At 48.3% G+C, this 18,108-nt stretch overlaps 1 protein-coding gene across 3 annotated transcripts in view; it reads left to right on the top strand.

The window, feature by feature from the left end:
- The window catches only part of SUSD6 (sushi domain containing 6), a gene marked incomplete at its 3' end in the record, with an annotated part of 101,720 nt that extends 90,007 nt beyond the window's left edge, over positions 1-11,713 (top strand). For 2 of the 3 annotated variants that reach the window (XM_080673590.1, XM_080673591.1), the window contains 3 exons: positions 841-1,038; positions 2,069-2,207; positions 5,482-5,941. In XM_080673590.1, the coding sequence (XP_080529716.1) occupies positions 841-1,038; positions 2,069-2,207; positions 5,482-5,941 (797 nt within the window). Of the gene's footprint in view, positions 1-840; positions 1,039-2,068; positions 2,208-5,481; positions 5,942-7,790 lie in introns of those variants that run through there. The other variant, XM_080673592.1, reaches the window with a different exon arrangement.
- Between the last annotated feature and the right edge of the window lie 6,395 nt (positions 11,714-18,108).

The following is an 18,108-nucleotide window of genomic DNA, read 5'->3' as shown; positions in this document are numbered from 1 at the left end:
AGTGTACAATTCTATAATACATCATTTGTATTTGTATATTGAAGGTGCTTTTAAAACTAGACAGTCCTACCCCAACAAAAAATGTAAGATTTACTATGGGCTGGAGACAAGTGATGGCAGTGACTATTATAGCCAGGAAGTGGGAGGTGCTCCCAGGAAATCCATTAGAAATCCCCTCTGCCACTGAGAAGGCTATTTTTATTACTAATACATTTTTATTGATTTCGAGAGGAAGGGAGAGGGAGTGAAAGACAGAAACATCAGTGATGACAGAGAATCATTAATCAGCTGCCTCCTGCACACCCCACCCTGAGGATCAAGCCCACAACCCGGGCATGTGCCCTGAAGGGGAATCGAACTGTGTGATCTCCTGGTTCATAGTTCGATGCTCAACCACTGAGCCACACCAGCCGGGCGAGAAGGCACATTTTTATTACACAATGGAGTCCTTTCTGGTATTGATGCTGGAAATAAGGCTAACATTTCCCCCCATGCAAGTTAAGAGTTTTTTACCACCTTTCACTGATTCATTGTGTGTTTCAGCAGGTGTTATTAAAGCCATATTATGTGCTAGATCTCCGTAAGTTCAGGACTTTGTCAGAGTCTACCATTCGCTTGTGGGAACAGTGGGGAGAGGAGTGTTGGAATCAGCCAAACTAAAATCATTGCCAGCGCCCTTCACTCTCTCAGTAGCAGCCTGCATTTCCACGTTGGGCCAACAGCCTCTCCAAGACACTGGCTCTGTGCTCCTTGTGTTTCTTGTTGAAGACTTTGGAACTGTCCTCTGAGACACTGAGAGGACTCCTGCTGGAAAACCTCACTCTCTCTCTGTCTTTGCAGTGTGTTCCCTGCCCCCGGAGCCAGAGAATGGTGGCTACGTCTGCCACCCCCGGCCCTGCAGAGACCCCTTGAACTCAGGCAGTGTCATCGAGTACCTGTGTGCTGAAGGCTACGTGCTAAAGGGCGATTACAAATACCTGACGTGTAAGAATGGCGAATGGAAACCAGCCATGGAGATTAGCTGCCATCTTAATGAGGGTCAGTTTGGCAGATGAGAAAGGGGTTCTATTTTCTTTTAACTCAAGGAAAGTGGCGCCCGCTTCTTCCTGAGCATCCTGTGCTGTGGGGCAGTATGGGCCCTTTGATGCCCTGCAGACTCCCTTCCTTTGGGGTTTCATGTCTTGGTGAAAACATTTGGGGTCGCTGGTGTGTGTCCCACTGTGGTTCAGCTGAGCCACCGAGGGGCTCAGTAGCTTTGCTGAGGCATCTGTTCGGCTGTGTAAGGTCCCTTTGATGCTCCTGATCTTTTGTTTGCCTAGTCAAGTGCTGGTGACCTTTGACCGTGTTCTGCTAACACATGAGCACCATGCTAACACCTATAGTGTCTCTTTTATATTATTATTTTTGAATGGTAATGAACTGTTTTGTTATGGAGCTGTAGTCCAGCTGGACAAAAGACCTCCCCCACCTCCTGTCATGCATGACGGGAAAAATCCAGCTGCCTGCAGGAAAGTATACAGCCATCTTTGTGTTTCACACTTGGGCTCTGAGGGCATCACATCCCAGAGAAGGGTGGGAACCAGCCTGAGAGTTACAACTAAAGCTGCAGGATCTTGGAACAGGGTAAGGTTATTACAGCCAAGTTCTTAAAATTTTTCTGCCACGTAGGGAAAAAGATAGGTGGGACTTAAAATGGTGGACTGATGTGTTCATCTCAGTGGTTGCTGTCTACCAGCTGGCTACTGGGGGATAATAACAGAAGTGGTTAAAAAGGTAAGATCTCTAGGCGAGTGAGTGTAGGTGTCAGATGGTCCTCAAAGGCCCACAGTGAAGGGAATATTAGCTTCAGGAACAGGATAGGGAAATGGTCCCTTTTCTTGTGTGTATAAACTGCTTTGCACTGTTACTCCTAAAAATGGCCTTGGCCAACACCATGGGAACTAATGGCCTTGGCCTCTGCACAACACCATGCGGGGGGGGGGGGGGGTCTTTGATAAGATCAGCTGTGGGGCTCATGTTGTATTTGTCTGGATATAAAATATCTTCTGATGATGGCTTGTTTCTGTAGAGAAAGACACCAAGACATCCCTTGGGGTCCCCACACTGTCCATCGTGGCTTCCACTGCCAGCTCCGTGGCACTCATTCTCCTCCTTGTGGTGCTGTTTGTGTTGCTGCAGCCAAAGCTGAAGTCTTTCCATCATAGCAGGTGAGCACGGATGGCAGGCATCACTGTGGGCCTGGCCTTTGGCTGGCATGTCTTCCTGCTGGCCTGTAGGTGCCCAGGGAAGGGGAGGGCTCTGTCATGTGCTGATGTGCCTGACACTGTGCTTGTTGCTTTGCATACATTATCTTAACCCTCATAGGATGAACCCACTGTGCAATATACAGATGATGTATTATACAATTGTACACCTTAAACCTATATAATTTTATCAACCAATGTAACCCTAATAAATTCAATTTTAAAAAATTTTCACAGGAGTATTGAAGATAAGGAAGCTGAGGCTCAGAGTGGTTAAGTCATTTACTCAAAGTCATCCCTCTAGATCAGCTGTTGCCACCCTTTCGGACCTCACGGACCACCACTGGTCCGCGGACCACCGGTTGGTGACCACTGCTCTAGATGATGACAGAGCTGAGATTTGAACTCATATCTGTCCAACTCCAAAACCATGTCCTTTTTCCTACATCAGTAGTTCTCCAAGTGTGGTTACAGCAGAATCAGTATCATCTGGGAACTTTTAGGAATGCAAATTTTTAGTTCCCACCCCAGACCAACTGATAGAAACTCTGAGGTTGAGGCTCAATGACGGGGTTCCACACTCCCTCCAGGTGATTTGATGCAGGCTCATATTTGCAAGTCACTGCCCAATATATCTGGTTCCCAATCCTGGCTGTACATAGAGACTCCTGCTCGGAGTTGAAAACATACCAACACCTGGGCCTCTGCCCCAGGCCATTCTGATTTATTTGGTTTTGAGTGGGAATCTGGCACTAGTGTCTTATAAAGTTCCTCAGTGGGTTCCAATGTGCAGCTAGGACTTGGAGCCAGTGTACTATACCATACTAAAACAGAGGAGGTGTTTTATTGCCTGACTTTTTCCAGTTGAGTGCATTAGCCACATTCCAGATTGGGTGGGTGTGGCTGGGGAGGGGGCTGGCCAGTGGTGAGGAGTGGCCCCAAGTTGGATCCCTTAGGATGGACTTCTCTCCCAGGCTGTCATGGCCTCTGCAGTAGCTCATTCCCTCTCTCGGGAACAGTTTCTATTCATTCCAGCCCTTCATCAGTCACCGTTGTCACTCACAGGCTAAATGAATGAAAGAACAGACTAAACTGCTTTAAATAAAATGCTTCTGATTTGGGATTTACAGACAAGGACCAGGCTCAGTTTAATCTTTCTGTACTGTGTGTGGTCTTTCTTCTTTTTATTTTGTTTAGTTGGGGGGTGGGGGGCATAGCAGCTTTTTTTTTTAATCCTCAAATGAGGATATTTTTTCCATTGCTTTTCAGAGAGAGTGAAGGGGGGCGGTGGAGGGAGAGAGAGAAATGTTGATGTGAGAGAGACACATCGACTGATTGCCTCCTGCATGTGCCCTGATGGTGTAGGAAGCGAACCCGCAACTGAGGTATGTGCCCTTGGCTGGGTGTCGAACCTTTGATCCTTCAGTGTATGGGCTGATGCTCTAACCACTATTTTTAAAGGTTGCTAAGCAGTTAATAGAATAAAGAGGGTTTGGAAGGGACTGTTTACTTGAAGGAATCAGCTATTTCCACATAAAGTCAACTGCATTTGGCATTTCATTCACATTAGGGACGTTTTCCTTTTTGCAGTTAACTAGTAAGTCTGTTAAAAGTAACTGGCTGATTTTGCCTGACTTGAGTGGGAGATTTGGTTTTCATTTGAGATCCTGTTTGCATTTTGTACTGTGTACGTGTATTACTTTTTAAACAAAAAATTTATTTTTAACATTTAAAGTTAAGCACATGCCAGAATAAACACTGCCTTCTAATGCCACCTTGCCATCAAAGTTTGTCTTCCTTCCAGAAACCTCTAAGTACCTTTATGAGTGCCACTTCTGTCATCCTTACAGTGTGTACTTCATTTGAATTGAGTAGCACAGATTTTATCTCCAAGTACAGATGAAGAAACTGAGAACTAATAATAGTCTAGTAATAATGCTGTCCAGCCATAGCCCATACGTCTCCGATTGTAATGCACTGAGGACACATCACCTATGTTGTGTTCTAGTAAAAAAAATTGGCCTGCACATAATCCCAAAGAAACAATTAGACAAGTCCAGAATGTGGGACTAAGAGACAGCTGGCCTGAAGTCTAGAAAAAAAATTATCATGAAAGAAAAGCTGCAGGGAACTGTTCTAGATTAAAGGAGATAAGAAGAGAGACAGGAAAATTAAATGCAGTGCATGATCCTTAAACGGGTCCTGGATGAAAACAACAGCTGAAATGGATATATTTATGGGGAAATTCGTGTTACAGTATTATACCAATGGTAAACTTCTGGGATGTAATGATAATTGTAGTTATATAGGAGACAAGGTTCTTGGGAGGTGTGTACTGAATAATGTCTTCAACTTTCAAAATGGTTCAGATTTTTCTTAAAAAGTGTGTAGGTGTATATATTCATAACAAGTGATCCCCCAAAAAGTGTCTGTATGAACAAATCTCACGAATATAATGTTGAGTAAAATAAATAAAATAGATAAAAACCACTTTATGGATATACTTTATATATATAGTATATGTGTATGTATGTATATATATATTTTTAAATATAGTTTTATTGATTTCAGAGAGATAGGGAGAGGGAGAGAGATAGAAACATCAATAATGAGAGTCAATGATTGGTAACCTTTTGTACACCCCACACTGGGTATTGAGCTCACAACTGGGGCATGTGCCTTGACCTGGAATCAAACCATGACCTCCTTCTTCACAGGTTGATGCTCAACCACTGAGCCACGTCGGCCGGGCATGGAGATCTATTTTACACATCATTCACTGTACTCATTTACGTATACAGGCAATCGTTTTTAGTTCTATTCACAGGTAGCAGCCATCTTTTTCTCACTTTTTATTCTAGCTGTGCTGAATGAATGGCTTTATTTCTAGGTTCCCAGTTTTGCACAGGACCAAAGGGCTAGATGCCTGTGTACCCAGAGGTTAAGAACACAGTTTCTGGAAGCAGGTGAACTGAATTTAAATCCCAGCTTCCTCCCTTACTAGCTCTTGACTGTGAGCAAGTTATTTAACTTCTCTGAGCCTCACCTGCATTGTTGGTGAAGCTCTACCTGAGTGCTCAGATGAGGATTCAGTGCGATAAAGTATATAAAGCACTTAGTGCTGTATCAGGCACATAGTAAGTGCTCAAAAATGGTTAGTGCTGTTAATACAATATTATGGTATTTATTTGTCTGTGTATTTTAATTCTTCCTTTGTCTTTTCCTCCTCCGGATGCAGGCGTGACCAGGGGGTATCTGGGGACCAAGTCTCCATCATGGTGGATGGAGTCCAAGTTGCACTACCGTCATATGAGGAGGCTGTGTATGGCAGTTCCGGTCACTGCGTGCCGCCCGCTGACCCCAGAGTGCAGATTGTGCTGTCAGAGGGGTCTGGGCCTAGTGGGAGGAATGGGCCAAGGGAGCAGCAGCTACAGGAGCAGGGGGCCTGCTCCTCTGCAGGTGGAGAGGAGGAGGCCCCGGGCCAGTCTGGACTGTGTGAAGCCTGGGGCTCCCGGGGCTCAGAGACTGTGATTGTGCATCAGGCAACCACCTCTTCCTGGGTGGCCGGCTCAGGGAACAGCCAACTGGCACACAAAGAAGCCCCGGATTCAGAGAACAGTGACATACAAAGCCTCTTATCCCTCACATCGGAGGACTACACAGATGGTAGGTGGTCTGCACTGATCATAAACTGCTAGCAGCTCCAGGTCCTCCTGGGAGTAAGGAAGGATGTGAGCCTCTCTAATAATTGGTGTATTGGGGGAAGACAAAGATAATACCTGGGGTATTAGCCTGCAAAATAGGATTTTACCCTCAGTTCTAGGTGGTTCTTTGGGCTCGTTATAGGGAGACTTTCATTGTGGTCTGTGAATTTTGATAGTTTGGAGTCTCCAAAACTATTCATGGCCACAGGGCTGTGCTAAATCACAGGGTAAACAGCTGGTTGGAGGTGAGGATGGGGTCTGTCCTCACGTAATTTTATACTCCTGAAAGGACAGGAATTACGGGGAGTTATGTGGGGTCATATTACAGAGAAAACTGGTGCCTGTTTCTTTTCCATAGCATTCAGCTGCTCCGTCTTAAATAGGAGTATGCCAGGGCCTGTGCTAGATGGTTTTCTTACACTGTCTCAGTTAAGCCTCACAGTGATCCTGAGAGGTAGGTATTACATGCTACTATCCTCATTTTACAGATGAGGAAACTGAGGCTCCAAGAGGCTAAGTCTCTTGCCCATTGGTAATTGGTGAGCTGGGATATGAAGCCAGGTGGATCGGTTCCAAAGCCTGTGTTTTATGACCCATGGTGCCATGCTGCCTCCCAGATGACTCCAGGTCCTTTGTGGCAAACCAGCTGTAGAACAAAATTGCTGCCTCCTGACGCCTCTGCTTTTGCCAGGGCCTTGAGAGTTGAATGTTGGGATTGACTCTATCACTTTACATGAAATCCCAATGTGGTTCAGGATACAGACAAAACCTAGATGTTTCCCTTTTGACAGCAAGTACTTCTGCACTTACAAACCTCCCCCCGCCCCGAGAAAGCTTTATGCTTCCAGGAAATCCCAGGCACAGTTAGTGTCTAATGTTTAGCATATCTGAAAGCAAAGAAATTGGAAATTCTTGAATGCAGATCATGTTTATGGAGTTTCCCAATGATTAGCAACATGCCTTCCTTCTTTAGGATATAGAGCTAGGAAAGGTCAACTAAATCGTTGACCAAGGTTTAAAGGTGGAAACCATTGACCCCGCGGGCAGCCAGCCACACATACTGTCTGTGCCAGTGCGCACATATTGTGTGTCCACACAGAGTGACAATGTCCAAGTGCAAATCTCAAGCCCTTGCCCTTCCTAAGGAGCCACGATGGTGCCAGCGCTTTCCCTTCTTGCTACCTCGCTTTGTTCCACATACCAGACAAGCATTTTGAGAGTCCATCTTGTGCCTAGTGCCAGGTTAGGTTTCAGGGTTGATACAGAAAAACAGAAAACATTCTCTCTGCCTGCTTGGATTGTCAGTCACTTGGGAAGATGGGGCTTATACTCGAGAAATAATGGAACCAAGAATCATAGGGTCCATGCCAAAATGAGGGGTTCAGAAAACAAAACACATCAGTTATCAAGTTTGTTGCAGGCCATGCCCAAGCCGTCTGGGACCGACAGCACCGTAGGAAGTCAGGACCTTGAAGCGTCAGTTACTCACTATCACACAGCTGGACAATGACATTAAGGAGGAGGTGGGACTTGAACAGAGCTCAGTACTATCACAGGGTGAGATTAAGGACAGAAAGAGAAGCAACCAGACAGGCAGTAAAGGCAGAGGAGGGAAATCAGAAGGGGTTTGAACACCAGTATGAACATTCAGATGTTATCACATAGGCAGGGGGAGAGATGAGCCAAAGAGTGCTAAAAAAGAGACCAGAGATTTAGACTACCTAGACGAGTATGAGTAGTGCATTTTATTTCTTTAAATTAAGGGCTCCTACAGTGGGATCTGGTGTGCTGCAGAGACCCACGTGGGGTAACCACTGTGCCTTCCTTCCTTCTCTTCCTGTAGACATCCCGCTGTTGAAAGAAGCATGAGGTTTGCCACCGGCCTCTCTCCTCTGCAATGGTCCTCTCTGCCCTTCTTCCCTCTCCCTGTGCCCGGCTATCTGAGCTGCCACCTGTGGATCTGTGGATCTCTGAGGGCATGCAGGCCCACCTTGCTGGAAACTCAAGGAAGATACTTGCCATCTGCCTGCTTGACAGCTGGAGGAACTGGCTTTTTGCCTGGTCCAGCCTTCCCATCTGTGTCGGGAACATGTTTGAATGTGCCGGACTGAACCCTTCCTTTCCCTGAGGCCTCTGGGAGCCCTCCAGCCAACTCTTTGGCGGCCACCCCCACCAGCCCACATGGACCAGAGAACCGCTGTGTTTACTTGTGCCTTCCCCCCACCTTGTCCAGGTTCCCTGTCACGCAGGCCTGTTGCTCTCCTACAAGCCTTAGTGGCTGCACTGCTGCCCCCTGCCACACAAGGGGTGGGCCTGGGTCTGGCTTGTGTCCTTTGAGGGCTTACCAGGAGCAGATCCAAGAGTGGAAGCTGGGGAGACAAGAGGGACTCTTAACTGGAGCAAGAGTGTGGGTCCCTGGGCCTGCCCTTGGTTGACACGGGTGGCACTTTTTCTTGGCTGGGGACGGAGGATGTGGGAAAGCCTGCCAAAGCTGACCCAGCACCCGGCTGTCCAGCTCAGGTGTCAGCTCCTGGCCCTGCTGTGTTGAGCTTCCAGGAGATCCCAAGGGAGGGCAGGAAGGTGGCTGATAATGGTTGTCTCCCTAATATGCAAGTTCGCGCCTCCTACTTCAGCGTGGCTTCCTGGCCTCCGCTTTTCTTTCCCTGGAGTATAAGGGGAAGCTGCATGCTGCCTCCTGGGTTTAATGCGGCAGCCTGCTACCTTGCTGCCCACATAGTTCTGAGGGGAATCATCCCTGGGACAGGAGCTCGCTGAGATGCCATGGACTGCCCATCTGGTCACTGACAGGGCAAGTTGCCCGTTCTGGGTTCGTGGTGACGGAGGGGAACCTGAGAGGTACAGACTAAGTCCCCAGGCAGCTGCAGGCAGCGCCAGCCCCAGTCCTGAGGGTCCTCCTCACCACAGTCACGTGCCTTAGTAACTGGTCCCGGAAGCGTCCTGCTGCTTGCTGCACTGCTGCTTTTCTTACTCTTGCCCTCCCCTGCTGTCCCCTCCTGCTCATAGCTGATAGATGACTCCCTGGTCTTCTTGGGCATGGGGGAGGGGCTGAGAGGCAGTCCGCACCCCCACAGACACACCTTGCAGGCTGCCTGTGGGTGAAGGGTTGCAGAGCAGCCTGGCACCTGGCCCTGGTGGTGAAGGAGTGGGCTCCATGCTCCAGATGCTTCTGCTCCGGCTCTCAGTTCTCCCTTAGCCACATCGTGAATGCTGACAAGGCTGGGTGGCAGAGCTCAGGCAGGCTGCTTCCATCTTTGAAAGACGTGACATTTATTTTTGTTTCTGAAACATTGGGGCTGGGGAACTTCAGAGGTACCCACCCCTCCATGCTGGCCCTCCGCTCCTTCCCCGAACCTCTTGGGTGGTAAAAGTAATAAAAAGCCCAATATATTTTCAATACCTGACCAAGCAGGGTAGCTCCAAGAGTGGGTGGCCTGGAAGATTAGGGGAATGGCCTCCTCTCAGCCTCCTGCCTCCACTCACACGCACTTTACTACCCGCTCGTTCCTGGCCTCTTTCTGCCCCTGCTGTCTTCCTTTCTCTCAGGGTAAGGGCAGTGCCTGCTGTGCCTGTTAGCCACTCCTCCCCACCCCGCTCCCACCCCAGAGCCTGAGAATTCTGTGCCTGAAGCCCAGGCCAGCATGGTTCGGCATGGAACAGGTTGTCAAAGGTGCCAGAACTAGAGGTCAGAGTCTTTGAGGGAGATGAAATGTACCAGGGGGCTGTCCTTAGCCTCAAAAGAGGCCATTTCCAGAAGAGTGCCTGCCCGCAGTCGTGGGCTCTCTCTGGGCCCATCTGGAGGGTGGGTCCCTCATGACCCAGCTGCCTCCCCATGCGTAGGCTCTCCTTCCCCGCAGGGGTACCCTTGTCTTCCGCCAAAAAAGAAAGCAGGGCACATGGTGTGGGATTTGGAGTCTGCTAAGCCTGCTGATTTATTCCCAGTCATCCAAAACCTGAAATGTAGCCGAGTTTTTTCTTTTAATGAGAGATCTTACCCTTGTTTTATAGCATTACTCTGGCATTTTTCCTCCCCTAAGAGGTTGCACTTTTTGTTTTGGGATTATTCAGCCCCATAGGTTACTGGCTCTGGCCTTAGAAAAATGAAAAGCCTGCCTTCTGCTGCGTTCTTCAGCCAGCCGCCAACACAGTCCTGGGGTCACAGACCCAGACTTGTGTGCCTGGTAGGAAAGAAAAAAGGGTAAATGGGGGCCTCCCGTTTTGGCCCCACCTCTCCTCACCTCACCCCCTTGTCACTGACATGGATGAGGCCCACTTCTGGGTCTGTGGGTGCAGGAACCAGGCTTCATCCTGCTGGCATCCATGACAGCTGTTTGTTCTCTTTCCCTGAAGCAATTTCTTGCCATCAACCATTTGCTACTATCCAGGAGCTTCTGGGTTTTGTCCCTTGCAAGGGATTAGGGACTTTACAGCTGCCTAAGTGGGGTTTGACTAAGAGGACGGTGGCAGGTAGCAGGCTGCCAGGAAGGAGGCTGTCAGAGGAGCCTGGAGCAGATGGGAAAACTGTCCATAGCCCTGCTTTTCTGGGCTCACCTCTAGGGGAGTCGAGCAGAGGGCTTGTCCAGGAGAATGGTCAGCACCAAAGGACTTTCTTTGAAAAGGTATTTTTTTGCACGCATGAGATAACTCAATGCAGGTTTTATGTCCTGGCAACTTGCAGTTACATTCCAGTGACTTACAAGGGCCAGTCTCTGGTGAAGATCACTTATATTTCCATGCCTTAGGTTAGCAAGTAGGCTCCATCTTTTGCCATTTCTGGATTTTGTGTGCTGTGCTCCCATTTCACCTGGAGTGAACTGTGAAATGGGCTGAGTCCTGGCCAGTTGTGAGTTCTTTTGGGTTATTAGGCATTTCAGTGTGTGTGCTAACACTCCATTTGCAAATAAAACTGGAACTAATGTTATCTTGCCCCCCCCCCCAATGTTCTATGGAGAAGCTGAATGGCAAGACCGACAAAGGTATCTTCTTCCTGCCTCATTAGTGGTGGCACAGGGACAATAGCACTCAGCCTCTCCCTCCTAGTCTCAGCCGAGCACTCCGACCACTTGCTTCCCCCGTAACAATGTCACTTCCATTCCCAGGTTACATGCTTACATCAAGAGCAGAATATGCTGCAAATATTTCTACATCCTTGCTCTTTTTTTGTTTCCTCTTTAAAGAGAATAAAGGACCCAGAAGGGAAGTGGTATGCAGGCTTTCCAGCTGAACCCCAGATGTGCTGGCTGGGAGCTTCTCTTGGGGCCTTCTGGGGCTCAGCATAGGGGCAGACATTACTGATGATCAGTGAAGGGCTCAGAGGGACTTTGCTTGGTGGGCTCAGCTTTGCTGGGAAACTCCTCTTAATCTCCAGTTGAAAACCTAGTAGAATTTTGAATGAAAACATCAAAGTTAAACCCTGCACCAGGCAGCAGAGCACTTGGATTGCCAAGCAGGGAGGAGAGATGGATGCGGGTTGTGTGGCTGCCTACCACACCCTGCCCTGGCTTATCACACCACTATGGAACCTTGCAGAATGGTACTCGTAATGGTTTAAAACAACACTTGCATCATTGACTATGTGCAGGATGTCAATCAGTTTGGGTTTGCTTTATTTTATATATATTTTTTGGTATCCTGTACATTGCAGTGGGTGTGAAGATAGTATTTTAATATTTGTACAAAGTTTAATTTAATTTTAATTCTATGTATATAACTGCATTTCTAAATAATAAAAAAAAAAAGTTCTTATGAGGCAGTTGTGAGAGATGCGATCCTTCCATCAAAGTTTCACAGAAACCCTCCCTAGGTTGCAAAGATTGTGTGTGGGTAGGAGCTCATGAAAGGATGAAGCCCCAGCTCTGGGGAGAGGTGCCTTGCAGGAGATGGAGATGGGACAGGGAGGCGGTCCATGCCACAAGGAAGAGAGACCACAAACATAAGTGGGAATACATTTCTCTTTAAAAACGCTCTCAGTGTGCCAACTGTTTTATGCTGGGATTGAGCCGTGAGCGAGACCTGCATGGATTTCTAATGTGCTGGGAAGGCAGGCAGTTACAACGGTACCTGAGGACAGTGTGACCAGGGATGTGTAAGGGAGCGTGGGCAGTCAAAGCTCTTTTTGGACTAACTGGCATTTAAGCTGAGATGTGAGGGCCCGTACAGTGAGGCTAAGGGGCAAAACACTACATGTGTGTGGGTGCAAAGGCACAGCCAGTTTGAGAAACTGAAAGGACTCTAGTGCTGCTGCATGGCAGGGCTGAGGGGAGGGGCTCAGGATGAGCTGAGGGAGAGGGCAGAGGCTAGGTTCCGGAGGCAGGCCCTCACCAGCCACGCTGGGAAGCTTCCCTTTATCCTAAGAGCAGGTTTAAAGAGCAGATTGACTTACTAAGCTCTGCATTTGGGGGGAGTGGGGAAGCTCTCTCCATGTCTTAGGAAGAGAGACTTTAGGGGGATGCAGCATCCTGTACCTGGAGACCATGGAAGAAATAGTATGTCTTGTGGGGGAAGAAGCAATCCTCTGAGATGGAAGACCCGTTTGGGAGAGGGGAATGTTGGAGGTGGCACGCAGAGGTGAAGAGGTCATTGCCAGGTAGGCAGGCTGACAGTAAGGAGCAGGTGGTAAGGGTGTGAGTGGAGGGATGCACAGGGCACCTCGGCTGTGCTGACACTTGCTCTGGGTGTAATGGTCAGGATGACTTGTTTTCCTGCCTCCCAGTGTTGGGTGGGAAAACATTTTAGTCTTAATCTCAGTGGCACCAGTCCTCAGGAGGCTCCACACAAACATAATTGCTGTAGTTGCAAGGAAGGTGAGGAACAGTTTACCAACTCTTAAAATAGTGGTAATAGCTGATACTTAAAAACCACTTACAGGTGCCAGGCACAGTTGGAAGCCTATAGTGGGGAATCCACACAGCAACTTTACAAGGCAGGCGCCATTATCACCCGCAGCCCCAGGCCACATAAAACAAAACCAAGGCGTGAAGACCTGCGTTAACTTGCCCAAGGTGAAGCCAGGATTTAATTCAAAACCAGGTAGTTCTAAAATGACTCCCACCCCTACCCCATCAGACGCCGCCTGCCTCAAGGCCCTCACCGCCTTCTTTCTGCCTTTAGAGACTATTCTAACCAGCGAGCTTCAGGTAGAAAATGGGCAGAAACATGTCCCATCAGGTAAGAAATGCTGGGGAAGGGAGACGTGTCAACATGGGGTCAATGCTGGGGTTGTTGCCTTTTGATGGCAGGTGGTGGGTGGGGACAAAGATAACAAAGCCCACAAAACCTGCAGGGCTGCTGGGGAAGGGCTGTCTTTGAAGTGGTTGCCTCGGGTTGAGAAAGGTGGATGGAAGGAGAGAGAAGGAGTTTCCTGCCCTGCTGCTAATCCCATCTCACAGCTTGGAAAGTTGAGACCCCTAGACAGCAGCAAAAGTAGTAACAAGCTCTCAGCGTCTTTCTCAGAATATTTAAAAATACCTTTAGCCGGCCAGTGCTCAGTGGTTGAGCGTTGACCTATGAACCAGGAGGTCACAGTTCAATTCCCCGTCAGGGCACATGCCCGGGTTGTGGGCCTGATCCCCAGTGTGAAGGAGGCAGCCGATCGATTACTCTCATCATTAATGTTTCTATTTCTCTTTCCCTCTCCCTTCTCTGCAATTAATAAAAATTATTTTTAGCCCTAACCGGTTTGGATCAGTGGATAGAGCGTCGGCATGCAGACTCAAGGGTCCCAGGTTCGATTCCGGTCAAGGGCATGTACCTTGGTTGCGGGCACATCCCAAGTAGGGGGTGTGTAGGAGGCAGCTGATAGATGTTTCTCTCTCATCGATGTTTCTAACTCTCACTCTCCCTCTCTGTAAGAAAATCAATAAAATATATTTAAAAAAATTTTTAAAAACTTTTAAATATGCCAAAGTAATACTTTTTAAAAAATATATATTTTATTGATTTTTTACAGAGAGGAAGGGAGAGGGATAGAGAGTCAGAAACATCGATGAGAGAGAAACATCGATCAGCTGCCTCCTGCACACCTCCCACCAGGGATGTGCCCGCAACCAAGGTACATGCTCTTGACCAGAATCGAACCTGGGACCTTTCAGTCTGCAGGCCGACGCTCTATCCACTGAGCCAAACCGGCCAGGGCTGAAGTAATACTTTTTTATCTCAGTAGAAAAAAAATTAAAATTACCCATAACACCACTTCCTACTGGCAATGTTCTTTTTTTCTATGCCTGTATTTTCCTCTTTAAAAAGATCCCTTTTTAATAGTATTTTGGTTTTTTAAAAATGTACAGTCTATTAGCCTATGAAACATTCATCTCCATCACTTTAAAGGCTGCAAAAGGCTGCAAAGTTTTCTATCATATTGGAAATCTGGACTTTTAGTTTGCCATTTTTTTTTTTTTTAACTCATGACCAATGGTTTGATAGCATTTTAAATTATTTCTTAGGATAAATTGCTGGAAAGAAAATTGCTGGATCAAGAGAAATGCACATTTTAGGGGCTTTTGATATACCTCAAATTGCCCACAATGGAAGTTATCCCAAATTATATTTTCATTGGCAGTGTTCATTTTCCCACAACCTCACCACCATTGGCAATTATCAATTTAAAAAATATACCAGTTGAAAGAAAATGATATTGTTTTGATTCCCATTTGTTTTGTTAACTTTTAAAATATATGTTTGCTTAGCCCTATCCGGTTTGGCTCAGTGGATAGAGCGTAGGCCTGCGGAGTGAAGGGTCCTGGGTTCGATTCCGGTCAAGGGCATGTACCTTGGTTGCAAGCACAACCCCAGTAGGGGGCGTGCAGGAGGCAGCTGATGGATGTTTCTCTCCCATTGACGTTTCTAACTATCCCTCTCCCTTCCTCTCTGTAAAAAATCAATAAAATATATTTAAAAAATAAAATATATATGTTTGCTTAACTCTTTATAACAAAAACGTATTGAAAACTGTCCAAGTTTGATGGCCAAGATACCCATGTTTGAGAGGAAAAGTCAAAACTGATTTCCTCTCTGAATTACATATGGGTTATTGGAATACGGAATATATAAAACACATGGCTTATTTAATTTAGAGGGGGCATCACAGTGTGTGTGTATATATATATATATATTGCCTGATCCCCAGTGTGAGGGGAATATATGGAATCTCATCTTAAATTCCGGAGGCAAGGAGTTAATCTGAACCTGGGGCAAGAGGTGGCACATTCCCAGGGCAGCCCTGGCCTTCCTCCAAGCTCCCTGGTGGAGGAGCATTGCAGGCTTTGCAGGCATTGCAGGGCTTGGGGACAGTCTCATCCCACACCGAGAGGTGAACAGCTGTTCAGCATTTCCTCTTTCCCATGACACCCAGGACCCCCAGAGAAGGAAATTTCACAACATGGGAATGTTCCTGAGCAGCCCATCTGGGGCAGCGTGAACTGTCTGAGACCCGGGCAGGAAATGATTCTCAACTTGGCAGGCAGCGCAGAGGGTTTAGCAAATGTGGGCTTCCCCCGGAGCTTCACTGGGGAAGCAAGTAGCCTGGCAGCCTCCAGCAGAGGCAGCCTGTTTGCAGGTCAAGCCTGTTGGCTGGGACTGAACATCTGGGCTTTTGTGTGTGTGTGTGTGTGTGTGTGTGTGTGTGTGAAGGCACAACTCAAACACACTAAGCACAAGGGCTGCTGTGGCTTCTGGGTGGTCTCGTGAGACCCTTCAGCCTCTGTGCCCCAGAGAGATGTAGAAACTTTAGGTGCGACAGCCTCTCTGTGAGATGACCACTCCCTCTCCCGCTGCAATCACTTCTTCACTCATTCATTCGCTAATTCATGCAACAAGACCACAGTTTTTCTTTTTAGGATTTACACACAGCCTTGGACTAGGTCCAGGGCACAGCCACAAATAAGACTCAATCTTTGCCCTCAGTGAGTAATGCAGGAGATTAAACACCTACCTAAAACTTAAGGCAGATTTAAAAAAAAGAAAAGCTCAAGTGGAGTGCCAGCATGACTTGGGAAGTGAGTGAAGAAGGAGCTGTGGGGTGAGAAGTGGGAAGAAGAGGACTTTTTAGGCTAGAGAGGAACAAAAGTGCCAACATATAAAACTACGAATCATACGAAATTGCCATTTTTTTGCAGGTTAATAAAAAAGGGCACATATGGGCAAATTCAGCCTAATATATAATTGTATGAAGACCTGCCAAAATTAAAAATGCCTTTCTTACAGATGTCCTTGCTTATATGTGAAATGTCCAATGTGAACAAGTTATTCATTGCAATTTGGAAAGAAGCTAAATAATCATGGAGGGGTGTGGGACTGAGGGTCCAGCACACCGGATCAATGGGAGCACCAAAGCCTGTTTCTGGGAATCGCATCTGGAGTGAAAATAAAATGGCTGGACTTCCACAGGCAGAGCGCTCCGCAGGGGCACGGGACACCGCCAGCCTGTGAGGGCTGAACCTGGGAGGCCTCATCTGCCTGAGTTCTCCCCCAGCAGCTCAAACTCTGAGGCTGCCAAGGGTGAACAGGGATTGGTGGCAGGACAGTCTGCAGGGGAGAGAATCCGATTTCCTCTCTCTGACAGAACAAAACCAGTTCACTGAGAAGATCTTAAAGAAGTTCCTGGATTTGGGAGCTTGGCCCATGGCTGACTCTCCACGCTCAGTCCCTTTTGCCAACGCTGGAGCCCACGGAGCAGGATGGCGCGGCCTGCTGGCGCCACCTAGTGTCGGATGAGGCGTGGTCCTCTGCTGGTCAGGGAAGGGGAGGCTTAGACCAGGCGGTGCCATAGAAGGGAAAGTTGAGATCAGCCTGCAGTGGAGTTTTAGGCAGCTTCCGTCCCTTGGGTTGGGGCCTGGTAGAAATGTGACCCAGGAATCAATGAGTCTTGGACACTGTATTCGTTTCTAGGGTTCTCGTAACAAATTGCCCACTAACTAGGTGGCTCAAAGCCCCAGAAAGTCGTTCTCGCACAGTTCTGGAGGCTAGAAGGCCAAATTAAGGTGTCAGTTGGGGCTCTGGGGCTCTGGGGGCGCATCTTTCCTTGCCTCTTCCCGCTGCTGGTGGCCGCTGTCGCTTGTTGGCTTATCCGCATCAGTCCAATCTCTGCCTCCATCTTCCATGTGTGTCTGTGTCCAAATTTCCCTCCACTTACGAGGACACCAGTCACCAGGTTAAGGTCTGTCCAATCCAGGACGACCTCGTCTTAACTTGATTACATCTGCAAAGACCTGCTTCCAAATGAGGTCACATCCACAGGTACTGGGGGTTACAACTTGTCTGGGGACACACAACCGATTCCTTTCATCTCACAGATGTTCCCCGAGCACCGGCAAAGTGGGCTGGGCCTGAGGAGCTGAATTCATGACTCCCGTCTGTCCTTGAGGTTCTCACGCTGCGTGGCGCCTTAATAAAGTTCCGTCCCTGATCTGTGGCCTCCTGTTCACCCTGGATTCCTCAGCACCCAGCCAGGCAAGCCCAGAGACTCAGCATTTCATTTTAGTAGGGAGGACGGACGCAGAAAGGCAGGAGAGAGGAAACAAGGCTGCAGGAATAAGGAGGAGGGAGATGACACAGGAAAGGGCTGCAGAGCAGTTGGCTGGAGCCTGTGCAAGAGCAAGTGACATTGGAGCTGGGTCTTGTAGCAGCTGGAGTTTGCCAGGCAGCACAGGGATGGCGAGGGGGCGGGCTTTCCAGGCTGAGCTAAAAGTGTGAACCAGGGGTCCTCAAACTTTTTAAACAGGGGGCCAGTTCACTGTCCCTCAGACCGTTCGAGGGCTGGACTATAGTTTAAAAAAAAAACTATGAACAAATTCCTATGCGAACTGCGGGCCCGGGACGCGTCGGCTGCTAAGCAGGACAGGCAGCGGCACCCGGCGGGCCGGATAAATGTCCTCGGTGGGCCGCATGTGGCCCGCAGGCCGTAGTTTGAGGACCCCTGGTGGCCTGGGACTGTGAAAGGGGCTTTGATGTTGGGCGAGTTCAGTGTGGTTTGAAAAGGGTACATGGGTGGCGAGGTGCTGCCGGGGGCAGGGACGACCTGGAGACTCTGACTCAGATGAATGGCTGTGGGGGCCATTCCCATGGCTTTGACTATGGTCCTGGGAGGTTTTAAAGCTGCAGGTGTCATGGTCACCGGGGTGCAGGCTGTGCAGCAGGCAGGGCCAGGG

This window comes from Plecotus auritus, assembly GCF_963455305.1.
Source record: "Plecotus auritus genome assembly, chromosome: 1".
Classification (NCBI taxonomy): domain Eukaryota; kingdom Metazoa; phylum Chordata; class Mammalia; order Chiroptera; family Vespertilionidae; genus Plecotus; species Plecotus auritus.
The sequence above is the reverse complement of the archived record's forward strand: the minus strand, read 5'-3'. Positions and strand labels throughout refer to the sequence as shown.